General features: G+C 32.7%; 4 protein-coding genes across 6 annotated transcripts; 1 reads left to right on the top strand and 3 right to left on the bottom strand.

Annotated features, from left to right (window-relative positions):
* Positions 1-213: 213 nt before the first annotated feature.
* LOC132067868 (uncharacterized) lies at positions 214-3,846 on the top strand. 3 transcript variants are annotated; one of them, XM_059461251.1, is made up of 2 exons: positions 214-379; positions 2,840-3,846. In XM_059461251.1, the coding sequence occupies exon 2, from the start codon at positions 2,919-2,921 to the stop codon at positions 3,699-3,701; it is 783 nt and encodes a 260-aa protein (XP_059317234.1). In that variant the 5' UTR covers positions 214-379; positions 2,840-2,918; the 3' UTR covers positions 3,702-3,846. The 3 variants fall into 3 exon arrangements, with proteins under 3 accessions (XP_059317234.1, XP_059317236.1, XP_059317235.1); XM_059461253.1 differs by lacking the exon at positions 214-379 and adding an exon at positions 412-531; XM_059461252.1 differs by lacking the exon at positions 214-379 and adding an exon at positions 1,369-2,736.
* Positions 3,847-4,212: 366 nt separating this feature from the next.
* LOC132067867 (uncharacterized protein At3g61260-like) lies at positions 4,213-6,434 on the bottom strand. The gene is made up of 6 exons (XM_059461250.1): positions 6,195-6,434; positions 6,018-6,115; positions 5,713-5,919; positions 5,221-5,632; positions 4,673-4,754; positions 4,213-4,549 (listed from the first exon to the last, which is right to left on the bottom strand). Exons 1-6 carry the CDS (start codon positions 6,215-6,217, stop codon positions 4,358-4,360), a joined length of 1,014 nt encoding a protein of 337 aa, XP_059317233.1. The 5' UTR covers positions 6,218-6,434; the 3' UTR covers positions 4,213-4,357.
* A 147-nt stretch (positions 6,435-6,581) lies between these two features.
* Positions 6,582-10,255, bottom strand: LOC132067866 (heparanase-like protein 2). The gene is made up of 9 exons (XM_059461249.1): positions 9,868-10,255; positions 9,731-9,767; positions 8,948-9,131; positions 8,329-8,483; positions 7,931-8,164; positions 7,645-7,834; positions 7,429-7,554; positions 7,239-7,338; positions 6,582-7,034 (listed from the first exon to the last, which is right to left on the bottom strand). The coding sequence occupies exons 1-9, from the start codon at positions 10,087-10,089 to the stop codon at positions 6,723-6,725; spliced, it is 1,560 nt and encodes a 519-aa protein (XP_059317232.1). The 5' UTR covers positions 10,090-10,255; the 3' UTR covers positions 6,582-6,722.
* Positions 10,256-12,212: 1,957 nt separating this feature from the next.
* Positions 12,213-18,103, bottom strand: LOC132067865 (probable leucine-rich repeat receptor-like protein kinase At1g35710). The gene is made up of 11 exons (XM_059461248.1): positions 17,855-18,103; positions 16,267-16,414; positions 16,078-16,149; positions 15,701-15,772; positions 14,538-14,609; positions 14,302-14,445; positions 14,130-14,210; positions 13,946-14,017; positions 13,750-13,821; positions 12,768-12,839; positions 12,213-12,696 (listed from the first exon to the last, which is right to left on the bottom strand). Exons 1-11 carry the CDS (start codon positions 17,952-17,954, stop codon positions 12,606-12,608), a joined length of 996 nt encoding a protein of 331 aa, XP_059317231.1. The 5' UTR covers positions 17,955-18,103; the 3' UTR covers positions 12,213-12,605.
* Positions 18,104-19,779: the final 1,676 nt, after the last annotated feature.

The raw sequence follows: 19,779 nt of genomic DNA, 5'->3' as shown, positions 1-19,779 counted from the left end.
GTGTGTAGAATGTACACAAATCTTATTAAATGCTTCCGAAAGACCTCGACTCAAATAACACATATCAAAAGAAGTTTTAAAGGAATAAAATACAAACCAGACATAACAAATATAGTAGAGAAATCATCCTATAACATACAACAGAATTAAAATAAATAAATAAAACATAAAAAAAAGGGTTTAAAAAATGAAAATAAAAAGGAAAATCAAACGTTTTTCCACTTGGCTGTACCATGTACAATTTCCACAAAGTTTTCTCCGAAAAACATACGGAGAAAAAAAAAAGAAGAGAGAGAGAGACCTAAACCAAAAAATTCCCAATTCTCTTTATTGGTCTCTCTCTTTATGTATATTTAATTAGAATCATCAATTAATTCTAGTAAGTCCATCACTATTTTCTTGAATTTTTTTCATCTCCATTTTGCAAATTTATGTATTTTTTAAATTTTGTTTTGATGGTGATTAAGTTTCAAGATTGGATTTTTATAAACTTTGTGGATTTCTTATGAATAGAAATTGTTGTTAATTCTAGTAAGTCCATCACTGTTTTCTTGATTTTTTTCCATATCCATTCTGCAAATTTTTATATAGTTTTTTTAATCTTGTTTTGATGGTGATTATGTTTCAAGATTGGATTTTTATGAACTTTGTGGATTCCTTATAATTGTTGTTAATTCTAGTAAGTCCATCACTGTTTTCTTGATTTTTTTTTTTTTTATCTCTATTCTGCAATTTTTTTTATTTTTTTTAAAATCTTGTTTTGATGGTGATTAAATTTCAAGATTGGATTATTATGAACTTGGTGGATTTGTTATGTGTAGAAATTGTTGTTACATGTGAGATAGATAAATCTATTTGTGGGTTTTGAATTTTTGTGGGTATTTTGTGATTGATGCAATGCTTATTGATTTGCCAAGTATTATGGAATTCAAATTCTTGGTTTAACCCTTTTTGGGTTTTGGAGGTTCTTGGTTTTTTTATCTTGTGTATGTTTTTAATTTTAGTTTGAAATAAAAGAGTTGAAGAAAAGTTTGGATTTTGAAAGTTTCAACTTTGCTGATGAGCTTGCATAATGTTTTGGATTAGTTCTTGTCATTGGATTAGTAAAGTTTTAATAGAAAAGTTTGGATTTTGAAACTTTGCTGATGAGCTTGCATAATGTTTTGGATTAGTTCTCGTCATTGGATTAGTAAGAATTTGAAAGTGTTAAATGAACTAGAGTGGTTAAGGTGTCAGATTTAGTTTCTGGTCAGAAAGGGCATGGGTTCAGATCCCACAGTTGTCATCGTTTGCAAGATTAATGTGCAGTCGTACAAAATTAGACAAGATTAGGAATGACCACATTAGGCAGAATATGCAAGTAGCACAATGAAAGATGGTCTCTTGAGATAATCAGTCATGTCCTACCTCGAGCTCTCAATGCATCGGTCTATGGGTGCAGAACTATGGTGATAGAATGTGTTAAAGGGGATGAGGTAAGCCTAAAATCTTATAGAAGGAACTTGTCTGGAAATACCTAAAACCTCTTGGAATAAATGCAGATTTAGCACAAAATAGAGCAAAATGGAAGAGAAAAAAAAAAATCATATATGCTATACGAATCAGTTGGAATTAAAGTTCAATCGTGTTGAGATTTTATGTCAGGTCCAACGTTTTTAGATAACTTCTAGTGCTAATAGATCTAAATTCTTGCATATTGAGTTGATACGGGTCTAAACGGAGTTACACAGTTAATGAGGATTGGTATAATCAACCCCAACTAGCTTGGGGTTAAGATGTCATCGTCGTTGTAATAAATGAATGAGAGTGATCAAGGTCACTATTTCCCCCTCTAACAGTGTTTATTTCGAGGGCTGGAGTGGGTGAAGGAGTACCCAATGTCTGAGTCTCGTAGTGTCTAGATATCTCCTTTTGAGCATTATCCCGTTCTCCAAGGATAATTTTGTAAGGAATTATTCTAACTACACATTAGGCTTTTGGTTTTCCAAGGAGCTTTTCCAGTTTGATTAGAGATTCATATGTCAGTATAAGGACAACTGCAAAATTTAGAGGACGATATCTGGAGAACCGCTAAGCTGTCTTGTAAAACAAATTATTGAGCATTGAAATGATACGATTGGTTAGAGATTTATATGTCAGTATAAGGACAACTGCAAGATTTAGAGAACTATATCTAGAGAACCTTTAAGTTGTCTTGTAAAACAAATTATTGAGCATTGAAATGATACGGATACACAAAAACCAAATAGAGGAGAACTTAACTGCAACTATATCCAGATATTGGAATTCCGTAGCCCTCATGGGAGTTGTAAGTTGACATAGATTTAGATGAGTTACTGTGCTACTTGCGCATGAGCTATGCCTAGCAGTCATGATAGTTCTGTTAAGCCATGTAAAAATCCACGTATAATTTACAACCAGCATCAAAGCACCAGACGAGGCAGCCATGTAAAAAATCCCTTTTCTGTTCAATATGGCAATCAACAGTCCATCCGTTCACATTGAAACGGTTCGTTCAGAGGAATTAGTTTGGCTTTGGATACAGTTTTCACTACTTAGAGGGAAAATAGGTCCAATTCAGTTTTTCTTCTGGCCTCAGGAGGGGCTAAACTAGATTTTGTTTTTCTAGTGACGTTGAGTATATATACTTCATTTTTCTGGTGCTGATACGTAGTGAATAGGCAGAAGGACAACGAAATGGAGCTATTCGTTTTTTCGTTGAAACATATTATAGAGGTTTGTGATTGCAGTTTATGAGGCGTGTAAACATTAGCTCTTCTCTTTCTCCGAGTTTGCTTAGAGATTGCTGATAAATGCTTTTTTTAAACTCTATATTCAGGTTCAAAAGAACCAAAAGAGGTTCTTCGGTTGAACAAGTGCTTCCTATCAGATCCTTATTGCACTAGTTGCTCTGTGCTATGTGGAAATCCATTTCAAATGCCATCACAAGCTTTGGTCAGAAGAAGGATTCTGCTACACCCAGTCATACTTGTCACGAATACTCAGACGATGATGATATCTGCTCTAATGACAGCACAGAGGAAGGACTAGAATGCCCAATATGTTGGGAATCATTTAACATTGTTGAGAATGTTCCCTATGTATTATGGTGTGGCCACTCTCTTTGTAAGAATTGTCTGTTGGGACTTAAACCGGCTTCCGTGAAGATATCCACTCAACAAGTCCAGATTCCATTGTTCGTTTCCTGCCCATGGTGTAATTTGTTGACACTTCGATTGTTCTACCAGGGAAATCTAAAGTTTCCGAGCAAAAACTTCTTCCTCCTATGGATGGTGGAGAGCCGAAATGGTGACCGGATGAAGTCTCCATCTACCATATACCAGGATCAACTAGTGGGCTCCGCCCCTTGTACTTCAACTGGGACCCAGAGTTCTATCACAAACTGCAGGAGGTCTCATCGTCTAGGCTCTTCAGGTGGTCCTAGCAATACAAGTGGGACCCCTACAATGCAAAGGACCCAGTTTTCTCTTCAGAAGTCCCTTGATTTCTTTTTCCGATTGACATCCAAGTTTCCGTTGGTTATTGTACTTCTTCTGGTTGTTATATTTGTGATACCTTCAAGTGTGGGCATCTTGATTCTATACCTGGTTATCACAATTCTCTTTGGGCTTCCATCTTTGCTAGTATTATACTTCGCTTATCCTGCTCTGGATTGGCTGGTGAGAGAAATTACTGCTTGAAGTGTTTCCGTTCAATTTGTTTGAGAATTATTTCTTAGAGTTCCGAGGCTGTAATACAAAGTACTGTTTGCACTAGTTAACAAGAGATTCTGTAAATATTTGTTGGTTTTCATGGAAGTTAATGTTAATTTTCCTTCATAGTTTATATCTTTTGTCGTAATTGGATTGATGATATAGCAGGGTTCACTGCTTGATCCTTTCACATTCAGCTCTTTCTACTACAATCAAACCTCTCTATAACAGCATTGTTTGTCTCGATATGTTTTGGTTGCTACAACGAAATGTTGTTATAGAGAACATATAATATAACATAATATGAAAGATCGTTTCCGCAGAAAATATGGTTGTTATAGTGAAATGTTGTTATAGAGAATGGTTGTTATAGAGAGGTCTGACTGATTTGTGATAATCTTATGAAAGCTTATAACTTGACATCAGATAGATTGTATAATTGTATATAATTGTTATAATTGTATTCAGATAGATTTGTTCTCCTTTGATGGATTACAACTTGACATCAATACTGATTTGTGATAATCTTGTGAAAGCTTATATACGGCAAGTATTGTACTCAGCATATTTACATGTTTCTCCAACAAATGTGGTAAAAGTTGGATTTTCACAATTTTTACAGTTTTCTTAATGAATGGTACTATTTAAAAGCATGAACATGTTGATGGCATTTTCCCAGTTGATCTGATCTTATTTGCCTTCTCTATAACCTTAAGCTCTTTGTTTATTCGATGTTGATCTGCTTGTTCTCTGGCTCCTCCTGCAATGCTTTCAATCCTTCCGACTTCATTGTTGAAATGTCTCAAGGCTTTTGCCCGACGTCTGTCTAATTCAGCCTGTAATTTCATACTTTTATTTGATCGTAATTCAGCCTGTAATTTCATTCAGTATGTAATTGGTGTTGGTAAAATAAATGAATTCAAGCAGACCAACTATAATAAGTTGAACATAGAATCAACCTCAATTCTGTCCAATTCACGCCTTGCCTTTTTCTTCTTCTTAGTCTCCCATTCCACTATTTCATTTATGAGCTTCCTGTACCTGAAAAATTCTTTTTCTTATTAAAAGGGTAACAAGTAGGTCATATATAATAGGACAATGAAATGTAATTGTCAGTATGCAGGCATATCGCTTTGACCATTTAGATCGGTTTTCACATAATTACAGTACAATGCCTTTGGGTGATCTAATTTTACAAACTAGCTAGCAAATGTATAGGTTTTGTATATTTAATACTTAAATATACATATATTATATATATTGTATACATTTATACATATAAAATATACACAGTTAGTGTATGTGTTTTGTATTTAATTTCAGCCGACGCGCCAAAATATAAGTCCCTTTTTTCTAAAAGAAAAATAAAAGAGGAGGGAGTTGAGTCATGTTGGGCAGGTTGGAGAAGATCAGACAATTTTCATGCAAAAACGTTTTCGGAGAAAAGGGTATGAGTGAAGGTTTTCTAGTGTGATGAAAATTGTAAGGCATCAGTTTAACAAGGTACCTTTCTCTGATCTTCTCCATCTTTTCTTTCTCCCAAATATCTGCCTTAGAATTTCCACTTCCAAGTTGAGATGGAGATTGTCTAGTTGGCTTAAGAGCAGGATCGGAAACAGGAACCTCAGGGGTTTTAGGAGCTCTAATATCAGTGCTTTGGTCTGATAATGTGGGTGTTTTCTTCATGGATGGAGCTCTTTTGACCTTTTCAGCAATTTCACTTTCAGGTTTGGTATCTACAAAAGTTGGTATCTTCTTACCGGATGGAACTCTTTTGGCCTTTTCAGCAACTTCACTTCCAGGTTTGTTATCTCCAAAAGTTGGTGTCTTCTTAATAGATGGAACAGATTTAACTGGCTCTGGATTGATTGTTGCTGACCTTACTGGCAAACTTTTATCAGGAAGTTTTGAACCTTCATCTGATACAAGTCAATGTTAAGAAGAAAGTTTTGTTACAAAAGTATAATCAAAGTAAAACCATTGCAAGATTTCTTCCTACCTGAAAACTTTTCAGGTATCTTAGCAATATCCTGTGGTTTACCTTTGATCCTTCTGTGGTCATAATATTCACTCTTGTCTTCGACTGATTTTACAGCAAATGCAGCTGCAGCCACCGCAGCTGGATAGTCGACATCGCTTGAATCATAATCACGACTCATTGTTCTTATAAATTGTCTGTACAACCAGCTAGGTGTTCTTTTTGTGTCTGCCAAAACAAAAACCAAACTTTTAGCATTATTCAGATGTTTCACAATTACAATGTTGTTTTGTCCTAAGATTGAGACTATGAATTTGAGTTATTACCTTTAAAGGATTGAGTTTTCTGAGGTGGTATTGTTTTATCTCTTGTGTTGCTGCTGCTGCCTCCTTTCTCTTCTTCCCCTATACCGGAGAATGTCACCCTGGAACAGTTGTATTAATTGCAACGCGACGAAAAAGTTATTTCTTATGCTAGAATTTGAAGTTGACGGTGTATGTTACCTCATTTGCTTTAGCATATCCATCTTTCTTTGTAACGAAACCTTATTTTGAAGCTCTTTCAATCAAAGACCAGATAAAAAAGTGAAACTTTATTTTGAAGAAGCACAACAAAAAAGGAAGCTTCTTTGTCAGGTATAAAAGCTGTGCTGCTTTTGAAGGAATTTGAAGGACTAAGTTAAGGTATTTTTGCATGTAAGGCTTGGTTTTGGATCTTGAAACAAAGTTATCAAGCATTCTTTTCTTGTGCTAATTGGTTTACTTTTTCTAGAAGAGATTCAGATTCCTCTATAGTTGAAAAGGAGAATCTTGAGTCTTTTCTGGTTATATAGATTCAAATTCCATTATCAGAAACCAATAGAAGAAATAAAGAAAACAAAACTAAAAAGCAGTGTAAAGCAATTTACTAAAGCAATAAAACAAACTCTTAAGTTCAATCTGAAACTTCTCTAAACATGTTGATCATGAGAAGGACCTAATATCTTTATCCTAATCTAAAACTAAATTAATAATTTGAACTTTGTAAATTCTCTATGCACAAGCAGGAGCCTGGAACCCTCTCAAGGTAGCAAAGACGATAGAACGAGGAGCCACACTGATGGGCAACGTTGGATCAACGAGCTTAGGATTCATTTCAGGAATGTCCAATGAGGAAGTGAGCTTCAATGGAGTGCCATTTAGCAACAACACGTCACTTTGAATGTTTCCATCTTTTGGAGTTAAATGGTACTCTTCCCTTTCATGTATAGATTCAACACTATCAGGGTACAAATTCAAGTCATCCACCACAGAGACTTCATAGGTTGTTGACTTGTCCATGTTAATTAGTAGAACTGTAATACCCTGAGAGACCAAAAAAAAAAATAATAATAAATAAAGATTTTTCAGACAACTTTAAAGATCATAGCAGGTTTTGTATATTAAGTATAGAGATATATAATATACATAATTAGTGTATAGGTTTTGTATATTTTTGCTAGAGGCCGTAATTAATTTTTGACCGACGGGCCAAAATGAAACATTTTTTTATGATGTTGTGTAGCTTACACTTGTTTTTGAGCAATGAGCATAAGTGCGCAAGTAAGGAGAGCCTTCATGAGTAGCAGAAAGCACATTCTTTCCCATGAGCTTATGCCATAAAAGAGCACTGCAAAAATTATCAGAAAAAAACTTGTAAAAGAGCTAAACTTTAGCATGACAAAAGGCGATTTGAGATCATAAAAATCGCGTTAAATACCCGTAATAATCTGGATTTGGGATGAAAGTTGTAGTGTTGAGAAGACCATAGTTTCCTCCAATTAAAGATTGTCTGCAGTATACCTTATGGTTGAAAGTTGAAGTCATTCCCAACTGATCCAAATACCTAGAACACAGAGACTAATATAAGACATTGTAGCCAACGACGATGAAAAGATATTGTTTACGTATTATCAGACTTGCTATGAAGAGTTACCAGAAGCCGTTGACAAAAGTATGTGAAGTAGTTTTGCCACCACTATTGTAAGCTCCACCAGATTCACCAACCCAAGGTCCAGATGATGGTGAAAATAACTTAGCAGAATTTTCAACATTTTTGAATGTTTGAGCTATTTGACTGAGGTAAAATGGATTCTGAAGTTTGTTAATCAGAGTTGGATCCCTTCCTGCAAATTGCCAAGATTCTTAGTCCAATACAACATTTTTTACACGGAGTTTAAATCTTTGGATCCGTCTCTGGATGCAAGAAAATTGTTATATACCTGCTCCAAGGTTGTAAATATGATGTGTCAATCCATCGACGACACCCGGTCCAGTAGTTTGAAGGAATTCTTTGAACCATTGTTCATCATAAAATCCACCAGGGGCCAAGATTTTTGGTCTATTTGTAGGGTCAGGGTACATATGTGTTACAAGTCTCTTTAGTTTCTTGACATCATTGCCATATTGTTGAGCTTTTATTTTTGCAGCCACTCCTCCTCCACAAAGCTCATTACCTTAAAAAGATTGATGTTAGTACTTTTATAAATATATAAACATAATATAAATTTCGTCGCTAATCTGTACTACAAAATTTGTAGTTTGATGTACAACGGTTATTGTCTGTCGCTAATTAATGTTTATTTTTGTAGTGCACAATTCATATTTTTTGTATTTTTACCTAATTCATATGAGTCAATTTTGTATCCCTTTTTGATAGTGTATTTCATCAATGATTTTGCATTGTACTGATTCCAATCGCCTTCCCAAAGAGTATTATCTTCATCTGATTGTATTCTTCCAAGTAAGGCATTGAATGAAAATGTTATTGCAGCCCTGCATTTATTTCACAAAGAAGTTGGAAATATTAACTTAGGAGTCACACTAACAAATATAATCTTAGCATAAATTCACAAATAAGTTGAAATATTAACTTAGAAGTCACACTAACAAATATAGTCCTACGCATAAATTCACGAAAATTCAAATATTAACTTAGGAGTCACACTAACAAATATAATCTTACGCATAAATTCACAAAGAAGTTGAAATATTAACTGAGGAGTCACACTAACAAATATAATCTTACACATAAATTCACAAAGAAGTTGAAATATTAACTTAGGAGTCGCACCAACAAAAATAATCTTAGTGTAGATTCACTTTAGGAATCACACTAAGGAACATAATCTTAGCATAAATTCACCTTAGGAGTCACACTTATAACATAGTCTTAGCATTAATTAGAATAATTTTTCAATTTTTTTTTTAATAGGAGTTCAAGAATTTAATGAGCTTACCCTGTTTTGTTGAACAGACCATGCAATTCATCCCATCTATTCATGTGGAGACAACCATCACCAAATCCAAAAAGGCCATCAGATTTTTTCTCAAAGTTTGAGCAATTCTTTGGGAATTTTCCAACTTTATAATAAACTTGATCTTGCAGTGAACCTCCTATTCTGATTCTTAGAGGATTGAATGCTGCAAATTAATTAAAATTATAAACATTATTTGAAGGAAAAAAAAAAAAAACTGCAAATATAACGTATTTCTAATGACACAAACGTTTAGAATAAAAACAAAATTGGGCAAGAAAACTATGACAACATCTAAAGTAAAAGACAACTTTCCAAAATTAAATTCTATTAAAAAACAACAAATTCTTTTGTTTTCATTATATTTTCTAGATGTTTCTCGTTTCCATTCTATTCTCTCTTTTCTATTCCGTTCTTACATTTTAAATTAACAAGATTTTAGTAGAAACATATTTAGAATTAAACCTTGACAGATTCAATCAATTTATTGTACTTCTAAATTTATGAGTTCAGATCTAATATTTATTACATCTAATGAAGCCGCTATTAGTATGCTGCATCCACCCTTAATTTTAGGCAAGTAGTGATATTGTCACAATAAATGAGTTGATTCAAGGACCGTGGTGTTTTAGAGGCTCTATTTTTGTTTAAATGATATTATTTTCAAGTAATGTTGGTCCATGTATAGTGTGTACATATTAAAAAGGAGGATTTACATTACATATAAAAACAATAGAAATTAAAGCAATAAACTACAGTACCAACCTTTAACGGCGTTTGCAAGAATCCTGTTTTTCAAGTCCTGCATGATTATTATTTTTCAACAATCATTCTCTTCTCTTCAAGAAATAATTATATACAAAATACAAAACTTGGACAGATAATAAAAATAGAATAATTACCAGATTAAGGAGACCAGCTTTTCCCCATGGACATTGATTATAATCACACTTATTTTCTGGCCACCAATCTAAAGTTGCACATATGAAATTATCATCTGTTTGAGCAATAGATGTAACTCCTTTCACCATCAATTTCAATTCATCTGAATTAGACAAACGAAAAAAACATGATGACACTAAAAAAACCAATAAACAAAACAACCTAGTTCTTGAAACCATCATTTAATTAATGATTTTAATGATCAATGAGAAGTGGAAGAGAAAGAAGAATGTGATAAGAAATTATGCAGGTTGAGACGTTTATATAGAGAAAAAAATATTGTGGCTTAAGGACTTTAAATCCTTGTTGGCCACTGTTACAAAATGTGAACTACTACAACTATGATTCTATTTAGAAAACTTATCCAGTAATTATTCCTTTATATTGTAAATATTAAGAGTTCAAAGTTTGAGAGGACTCAACAGTCAACACAAAGACAAATTTCGTCCATGATTACAAGTAGGATTTTATGAGTTTATGTAATATACCGACAACATAAGAATTGTTACTTTATCAGGTTATGTTGTCTTATAGTATTGTAATCCAAATATTAAAGTAATAATTTGTTGTATTGACTAATTAAATTGCACTAAAAAAATTATATGAGTATATATAACTTAGAAGCTCAACTTAGATACACTAACGGTGTAAAAAATTCTTACAATATTAGTATTTTTCTCTATAAATAATTTTAAATAATAACATATATAAACTCGGAAAATAAAGATTTTGTTACCCTGTCAATGTTTTTCCACCATCTATGACCGGTGATTTCATGTCATTTTTAGATCACCAAATTAGACTTATTATTATTATTATAGAAAATTACGTGTTGATAATGTAGGTCATTGTAATTTGATGGTATAAAAAACATGTATACTGTGAAATTACAAAGCTCAAACCAATCGTTGAATAGTTTGACATGCCTACTTTAACTATATCATATCTTCAGGGAATTTAACTTATCCGAATATCCTGCTTTATGTTATTCGAATAAAAAAGGCTAATTTTAGGATTAAGCAGTATTTAAGACAAACACAACTTTTTGATAATAATTGAGAGATCGACGCCAATGTAAACTAAAAAGCCTTGCCTAATTTAAAGTTCGATAAAAGAATAGCCTATCGACGATGTCAATTAAAAAAATACACGTTCAGAATATCTAGAACTAAATAAAATTTTATTTTGATACTCTAAAATTCAAAAGCATGTCTATTTTTTATAACTTGAATTTAAGAAATATGGAATGCGATTCTGCTCCTGTCTGTTTCAAACTTTTGTCCATTTCTTACTTATTTGAATGATAGACGCTTGCTATATTTACTATATTGTTATATTATCTGTTAGAATTCCTCAAGGATTTTATTAACCAAAATCGAAATTCAAGTTCTAGCAAGTAGCAATAACTGTATTTCCACTAGAACACGTTTGTAAATTCTTTTGCCAAGAAGAGAAGTAACTTATAGGCTAATCTGATTTGGTGTGTAATAATGTTTGGAAGTATACTCATAATACCTTAGGTATCTTTTAAGTCATATGACATCTATAGAAAAAAGACAGAACTCTTTTAGACATGCACCTCCAACAATTATGGTTTAATTTAAACGTGCCTTCTCTTCCCTTCCAATCACTAACTAATTATGGCTGGAAAGTTTTTGAACCTACAATATACATCTTTAATATCATCATTAAAACATTTCTTGTTCATGGTTGAAAGAACAACGGGTTAAAAAATGTTACTCCCTCTGTCCCAATTTATGTAATACACTTTTTTTTAGTCTGTCAAAAAAAATGATACATTTCTATATTTAGAAATAACTTAACTTAAAACTTTCATTTTTACACTTAATGAAATAATTTACAGCCACACAAATACCTATGGCTTATTTTACATAAGTTTCAAAAGTCTTTTTTTAAAAAAAAAAAAAATTACGTATCTAATTAAATTATATCACACAAATTGAGACGGAAGAAGTAGTAGTATAAGTTTCGTTTGCCCCATCTCTGTCTATTACCTTAACGGAACTTTGCTGACTGTCAGTCTGTCACATGACTAATGCATCCTATGATCTGTCGAGCATGGGAAAAGCACCCACAAAAAGACAAATAATCATCTCACACTAAACTTGAATGAGTTATGAACAAAATATGAGCTCATTAAGCAAATTCAAACTCAAAAAATAATGACCTTTCCCTCGGTTAGTTTGGGGCAGGATGAACAAAGGAGTTAAGTATAAAATTGTCAGATCAATAGTATCCTATGACGGTAAGACAACCAACCCAGCAATACAGAGTTTCAAGAAAATAAATAGAAAGATGGTTCAGTTAAGACATTTCCAATCATCACTTTCAACCAGCAAAACGTACAAAGTTGCAAGGTTTAGAGTGACTTAGAAGTTATAATCAATAACTAGTGCTTTTATTGCAGTAATTTTGCAATTTAACATGAAGCAGAGATTGTTCTAATTCCGAAACCAGGACCAACCGTGGAATATACCCTATCTTCAGCTCGAAAACGCCTAATTCTCTCGCAGAAAAGAAATCAAGAGCACCAGATAGCTTTGGACTACTGCTTATTTGCACGAAAGAATATAACCTTCACTCAACTGACAACTAAAGAATAGTTACTAAAAGAATTGCTTTGCTTCTTTCAATTAACGTGTGATTACTCATGGCTGATCTAATTGGTGTAAGTGATTTAAAACAGGAAGTCTGAATCTGAAAGTTCTATAACTTTATGCACGCCGATTGGATTTACACCAGGCCGGAATGCATTTCCTTCAATGTACCTGTAACATGATTTAACATTAGTATCTGCATGGTGCCCAAAAAGTTTTAGTTGCTTAGAGTTATCACTTACATTTCTTTCAAGAAGGGGTGTTTGTAGAAGGCATCAGGGATCCTCCCAGAAAACTGATTGTGATCAAGATACCTGAAAACAGATACAGCTTCAGACATCACGATTCAAGAATCAAAATCACATGCATGCTCAAAGATGTTTTCAAGTACAAGATCTATTAAAAAGTCATGAAGAGTAAAAAATGATCTGTAAGCACTTAAAATGGACAAGGAGCAGAATTAAGTAACTGTAATTTGGTTGATTCAAGCACTGAAACCTATATGGTGTCAAGATTTTGAACGCTGAAAGAGTATATGTTGATAGACTAACCAGTCCACATGAGCTCATTTCGTGGCAGGCCTACCAGTATCTGTTAAAATATTGCTATGTATAAAGAGCTTACTGCCCAAATAAACTTGGGTTTAGCTTCATAGAGACGCAACAGTTTTCACTACTCAAAGTACACCCTTTTCCATCCTTTTCTTTTTGGGTGGTTGGGGGTGAGAGAGTAGACTGGGGCAAAAGAGAAAAACCTAATCTGACATTTAACCTATGAATTGTAGTTGTTAGTTGCAATAACAGGCTCTTATCTAGGACCATACATATCACAGTGTATCGCCCTTGTGGAAGTCCAAAAGCAGAAGGCTATTTATAACTTGTCGGCAAGCTTAAATGTTGGAAAGAGTTCATTCATCATGTATAGCTCTTGTAAGGGTTGCGCAGGCAAGCTAATGTTAGGATGTGAACTTTCTTATACTAATTGTTTTCTGCCAGTTGTTACGCATCAATAAATGGTCAAGATTAAGGTCCCATATGGTCGGCCAGCCAGCCCCAAGTACATCTATAACCAGTATGCCAAAGCAATTCTTAAGCTGAAAAGTCCTAGAGTTATCTCCTTAAAAAAGAATTAAAGAAAGATCCTTGATGCCATACATGAAAGAAACGGCTGTAACCTCACATCCAATAGTAAAGTCGTAGATAAACTATAGAGATGAAAACTTACAAGTAAGTTAACTTGGGAATATGAGCAATGCTAGCTGGTATAATTCCAGCCATCTTGTTGTAGGATAAGTATCTGTAGTAACCGAAGATATCAAATTTGATACAAAGTTGAAAGCACAAGCATAACTGCAGGAAAGAGTTGGCATCTATTATCAAGAAATAAGCACTTTACATGAAGACCAAAACATAAAGCTTACAAGATCTCCAAATTCGTCAAATTTGCAAGCTGCGCTGGAATGCCTCCAGTAAGATAATTACTGTTTAAGTAACTGCAAGTTAAAGAGGCAAGACGAGAAGTCCCTATATCAGCACATCCTCCATCAAGTTAGCAGAAAGATACTTTCAGGCAATTTGAGGCTTGGACAAGAATAATCAACTTACAGGTTGCGAAGAGCAGGAAAGCATCCTTCCACACGTATGAGTTCCCGAATAGTCCCAACCAAACGATTGTTACCAACATCCCTGGAATTGCATTAGATCACAGAGTAATCCATGTAGGAGACCGGTTCGATTGCTAAAATAAAATAAACAAATATATAAGCGAGTCTCTTACACGTGCCGAAGGTACTGCAAGGTTCCCAACTCGGGTGGAATTCGTCCGGTAAAATGATTTTCGTGCAGATGGAGATAACGCAGCTCTGGAAGATTAGCAAGCTCCTTGGGGATTTCGCCTTTAAAATTATTAAAACTCAGGTAGCTGAATAAGATCCATGGAGTCAATTATTAGTTATGACACTAAACTGATAAGGATATAGATAGTAAAGTCTGAAAAGGTATTGAAGAACTCACAGATGTGTTAGCTGCTTTAATTCACCAATTTCAGGAGGAATGACATCTTGGAGCTTATTCCACCTTAAATTTCTGGGAGAAAATTTCCAAGAAAAGGAACTATCAACATGTGTATCAATATTTTTTTTGAGAAGGTAACATAACATGTGTATCAATATTACACACTTGGAAAGTAGAAGCCTCCAAAAAGTTTCACTAAAACAACAATATTCACCGCAAAGAAAGAACACAGGGCATGAAAATAATTACCAAAGCCAGACTTGTTTCCGATACACAAAATTTGTCAAATACGATACTTCCAGATACGAGACAGCTAGGCCCTACCTAATGTTTTACATCTCATTTTAACAAGAGGGTAGGATGCTAATCTATGTTTCAAAAAAAAAAAAAAAAAAAAAGGCATGGTAATACTGAAAATTCAAACAACCCCAGGGCTTTGGTCTCTAATAGTACAACACATGATGCATAGGTTAGGCGCACATCACGGGTCCGAATCCTGCTACAGACAAAAACCTGGTATTTAAGTGGAAAAGGGTAGAGGGGCAAGCACATTATCCACTGAGTCTCGAACCGTGTGTCACTAACCCTCTGAGATTTCTCAGCTATCCGAAAAAATATTGTGAAAATTCAAATAGAGTAGCATGTGTATTTACAATATTAACTAATAGAAAGCTTAAGTGGTCAACAGGTTGAAAAGGAAAAAAAAAAAAAGGGAATGAAAACAAGGATAAGATAAAATATTTTGAATTAGGACTCATTGGGTTTAGAATTTTTTCGTTGTCTGATTAAATCAGATCACGAATACAAGTTTTAATGCTAATAACAAATTATTACTCCAAAATAATTGATCATTTTAATTAATTCCTAATAATTTTTATGTATATAACTTGCAATAAATTTTGATAAATCCAAATCAAATGGGCCTTAAAATGGTACTGGATTTGTTATTTATTAGTTTCCTTTTCTTCCTATATTTCGAATGATCAACCCCTAAAGGTGGTAGAACGACAACAGCAAGAAAACACTAATTTATAAGATGTTGATCCAGATGTTAACTACTCTGGTTATCAAGGCCAGAGCATAAAGTCTAGACACAATTATGAATGCAAAAAAGCTAGAAATTAAAGAGGCTTTAATATGAATATATAAGGAGAAGAAGGTACAATGTTTTAAGACGCCTCAAACGCCCAATTTGAGGAGGAAGTGGACCAGTCAGCTTGTTGTTATGCAGATCTCTGCCAATTAAAAAGGATAAAACACATTAAGAAACTGAATGAAGATTAAAAGTTATAGAAGAATGCATATACATAGTCCCTTAAATGAAAAATACAAAGGCACTCTATGATTAATGCCAAGCTTGGTAATTCTTTTTGTTAAACTAACAAGTACAAACGACCGGAGGATGTAAAAGATCACATCCAGCTTGTAGTTTTACAAGAAGTTTTTCCGTTTCAATCATGTAAAAGAGCTAGGTTAAGAAAAAAGATAGCTAAAGGTCATCAGGAATTAGATTCTGCTAAAGAACCGAGAAGCATCTTACAGCCGAGTAAGATCCAATAAGTTAGTCACGGCAGTAGGAAATGGGCCAACAATGGAAACAGCATAAACTGCCCTGCAAGTTTATAAGAAGTGTGAAAAAGGTGATATTCAGATAGAAATATATATTATAGTACAGGTAGCAAATAGTACATCCAAAAGCCAAAGTTAAGAATATTAAGGCAACACCTACAGTTCAGTAACTACTCTATAATCACCCTGTGTGGTACATGTAACACCGGACCATGGGGGCAAACTGCCTTCTCCACAAGGATCATCACCAACCCACGCATATACCACTCTCCATCCAAGAGATGCCTTAATTTCATTCAATGCTTTCACTACAGTCATAAAAATGCATACTATTAGATTTACAATAACTACTTTTTTTCATGAATGCAATGAAAGACATTAATCAAACTGTTAAATTTTTCACACTTGAACAAAAACATTAATTAATTTCACTTCCTTGTGGAAGAAAAAAATATAATACATATAACGAAGTTTTCGTCAGAAGTGCTAACTAATACACTCTCTCTCTATCCAAATTTATACGATATTCCCGAGATTTTAACTTTTTAAGCTTTCAAATTCATTAAATTATTTAAATTATAAGCTTTGATGGAATGAATTCTCCATCGAAATTACTTTTCAACCATTCCTTCAAATTTTTCCTACTATTAGTAGTATCAGATTAAAGTCATTAATTAACATCTTAAACACCGTGTCAAGTCAAACACTTTCATATAAATTTTGAAAAATTGAAATGCCATCATAAAATGGGAAAGAGGAAGTACAATATATAATTATGGACACAATAGTTTAATAGCAAAATAGAAACTTGTGGTGTAAAACAATCTATAAATCATGTCATTAAGGGTAAAATAGGTAGTTTAAAGTGAAACAGTTACTAAATAGAGAAATTTATCATTCTAAAAAGAAAATTGTGTTCTAAAACAATACTATTTTATTGGACCATGATAACTAATTTGTTTTTACTAAATCATCTAAATGCCAAAGCTCAAAACTACTTAACCAAGGAAATTCATTAAACTAGTCAGATATAAGCGTTAATGGATTCTTTTCTTCATCAAAATAACTTTTCAACCACTCCTAATAATTTTTCCTACTATTGGTAATATCAAATAAAAGCCGTTAATTAACATCTTAAACACCATATCCAGTCCGATACTTTCATATAATTTTGGCATAATACATTTAACTCTAAAATTCCCATTTTGCCCTCCACCCTTAATGACCTCAACTTGTATAAAGTTTAAACACACAAAAATTAACTTTGGCACATACATTTTGGAGGTGCCATGTCAATATTTGTGTTTACGTGTTCAAGTTTTTATTACTTTCTTAAACTTCATGTGCACTCAAACACAATCATATAAGTTGGTTTATGTATTATGCCTATAATTTTTGACAATTTGAAATGCCATCATAAAATAGGAAAGTACAATTATAAATATGCACATATTACTACTAGAAAAATAACACTAGTTTATTGGACCATGCTTCTGCATTACTAACTTAGCTAACTTTTTTTTCCGGGACAAATCAGTACTATTTTATTGAACCACGATTGCTAATTTTTTTTTTTTTTTTTTACTAAATCATCTAAATGCTAAAGCTCAAAACTAATGAACAAAGTAAATATGAAAACTTGATAAACTAACACGTATAAGCTGAATAAAATATAATTAGATCGAATCATAATTACAGTAAAAACGTAACAAGTAAAGAGTAAATGAGGGAGAGAAAGGCAAAATTACCGTCACGTTTGAGAGTTTTACAGTGAACGACGACGTTTTGTAACAAGGAGAACACGATAATCAACAGAAATACTGAATGTAGACGATAATGGCACGACATTTTTAGATATATATGTAATCACACATTCAGTGAGGTAAAAAATCGAAGGTTCTAGAATCATCCACAGTAGAAAGATCGCCAAGTGAATTGAGAAGATCTCACTATGTGACTGTGTGTGTACGGAACAGAGTGATTGAAAATGAAATCAGTCAGTTCGGATATTTTTTTTTTCTGGACTCAGTTTGTTTTGTTTTGTTTTTTTTTTTTTAATAACATTTTTGGTCCCTAAATTATAGATATATTCTGATTTGGTCATCTGATATCCACGAAGCACATTTAACCGTTAATTAATCGAAGTATGTCTATTAATCTCTACCCCACAAAGGTAGGGGTGATGTCTGGTTTTGAGACTCCACTTTGTGTAACTACATTGAATATGTAAAATCGAGTCAAATCGAGAAAAAAATTGACTAGTGATTTGATTTGACTTGGTTTGGTGTTGAAAAAAAAACCCCGAACATTAAGGGTTTGGTTTGGTTTTAGCTAAAAAAAAGTCAACCAAACCAACCCGACATTACATGTATTCAATTTTTAAAATATTTTATACATAAAAATATTTATTTGTAGTGTAATTTATAAATATTTCGTAAATTTTTCGTAGTTTTTTTTATATATTATCATATTATTCAAGCTTGAACTTAGAATTTTGAATGTCAATAAGTTTTATATCCTATGGATGTTAGTAACTCATATAAAGTCCAAAGCAAAACCAACTCAACACTAATACTAACCAAAGAAATTCAATTTACCACTAGGAATGACAATAATATTGAATATCTATTCTTTAGTTTTACATAATTGGTGTAGAGGGTAAAAATACATAACTTAAGTTTTTTTTTTCTTGTCATGTAATTAATACTTATGCCGTACTTATTTTAGCATGACCTAGTAGTTTTAGATTATGGTTATTTTCTTTATGGCTTATTAATTAGCAATATTTATTTTAACCGATTTTATTATCTTTTGTTAAATATTTAAATACAAGGTCATCACTCTTCTCACATTTTTGTGTTATTTTCTTATGAAACACATTAATTATATAGTTGTATCTTACTAGGGCTAAAGAAATATTTGAAGTAAAAGTTATATGTTTTTTTGAAGTAAAAGTTATATGTTTTTTATCAAGATTATTCTCCAAAAAAATTCGAAAAACCTGAGAAAACCGAATAACGCGAGAAAATCCGAGGTTGAAAAATTTGAATTTTATTGGTTTGGTTTGGTGTATAAATTTAAAAATATTGGTTTAGTTTGGTGTTTAAAAATAGTCCATGTAGATTCCTACTCTTAGGTAGGAAGTAATATGCTGTATTTGAGCTACTTGTAGAACTATATTACCGTTAAATATGGGGATAACGGTACAATCTTAACATAATAAATAGGTATTGGACTAATAATTGTGGTAAATTTGTGAATATTCACAAGTAAAGGTATTAAAAGTGCTCATTTTTATTAATTGAAGATTAAATGTGCTTAGTCAAATATTACAAGGATCAAAACTAGAATAATCAATAATTGAGGGACCAAAAATGTTATTTAACCCTTTTATAATTGTTCTTCAAAAACTATAAAATTGAATATATATATATATATATATATATATATATATATATATATATATATATATAGTTATCTAAGTCCGGCCCAAACTCAAGATATAAAAGTAGATATTTTAACTAAAGAAATATAATTTGTGTTAGTACAAGTGTACAACAACAACAACAACCACCATTTATTTGTTGTAGTAAGTGGGTAGTTATATGAAAGCAAAATTTCGTTCCACTCCTTTTAATATTTTAACTTCCATTTTGATGAAATTATTTAATTC

This window comes from Lycium ferocissimum, chromosome 8, assembly GCF_029784015.1.
Source record: "Lycium ferocissimum isolate CSIRO_LF1 chromosome 8, AGI_CSIRO_Lferr_CH_V1, whole genome shotgun sequence".
In the NCBI taxonomy this organism is placed as follows: Eukaryota; Viridiplantae; Streptophyta; class Magnoliopsida; order Solanales; family Solanaceae; genus Lycium; species Lycium ferocissimum.
Note: the sequence above shows the minus strand (reverse complement) of the source record. Positions and strands in the feature narration are given on the sequence as shown.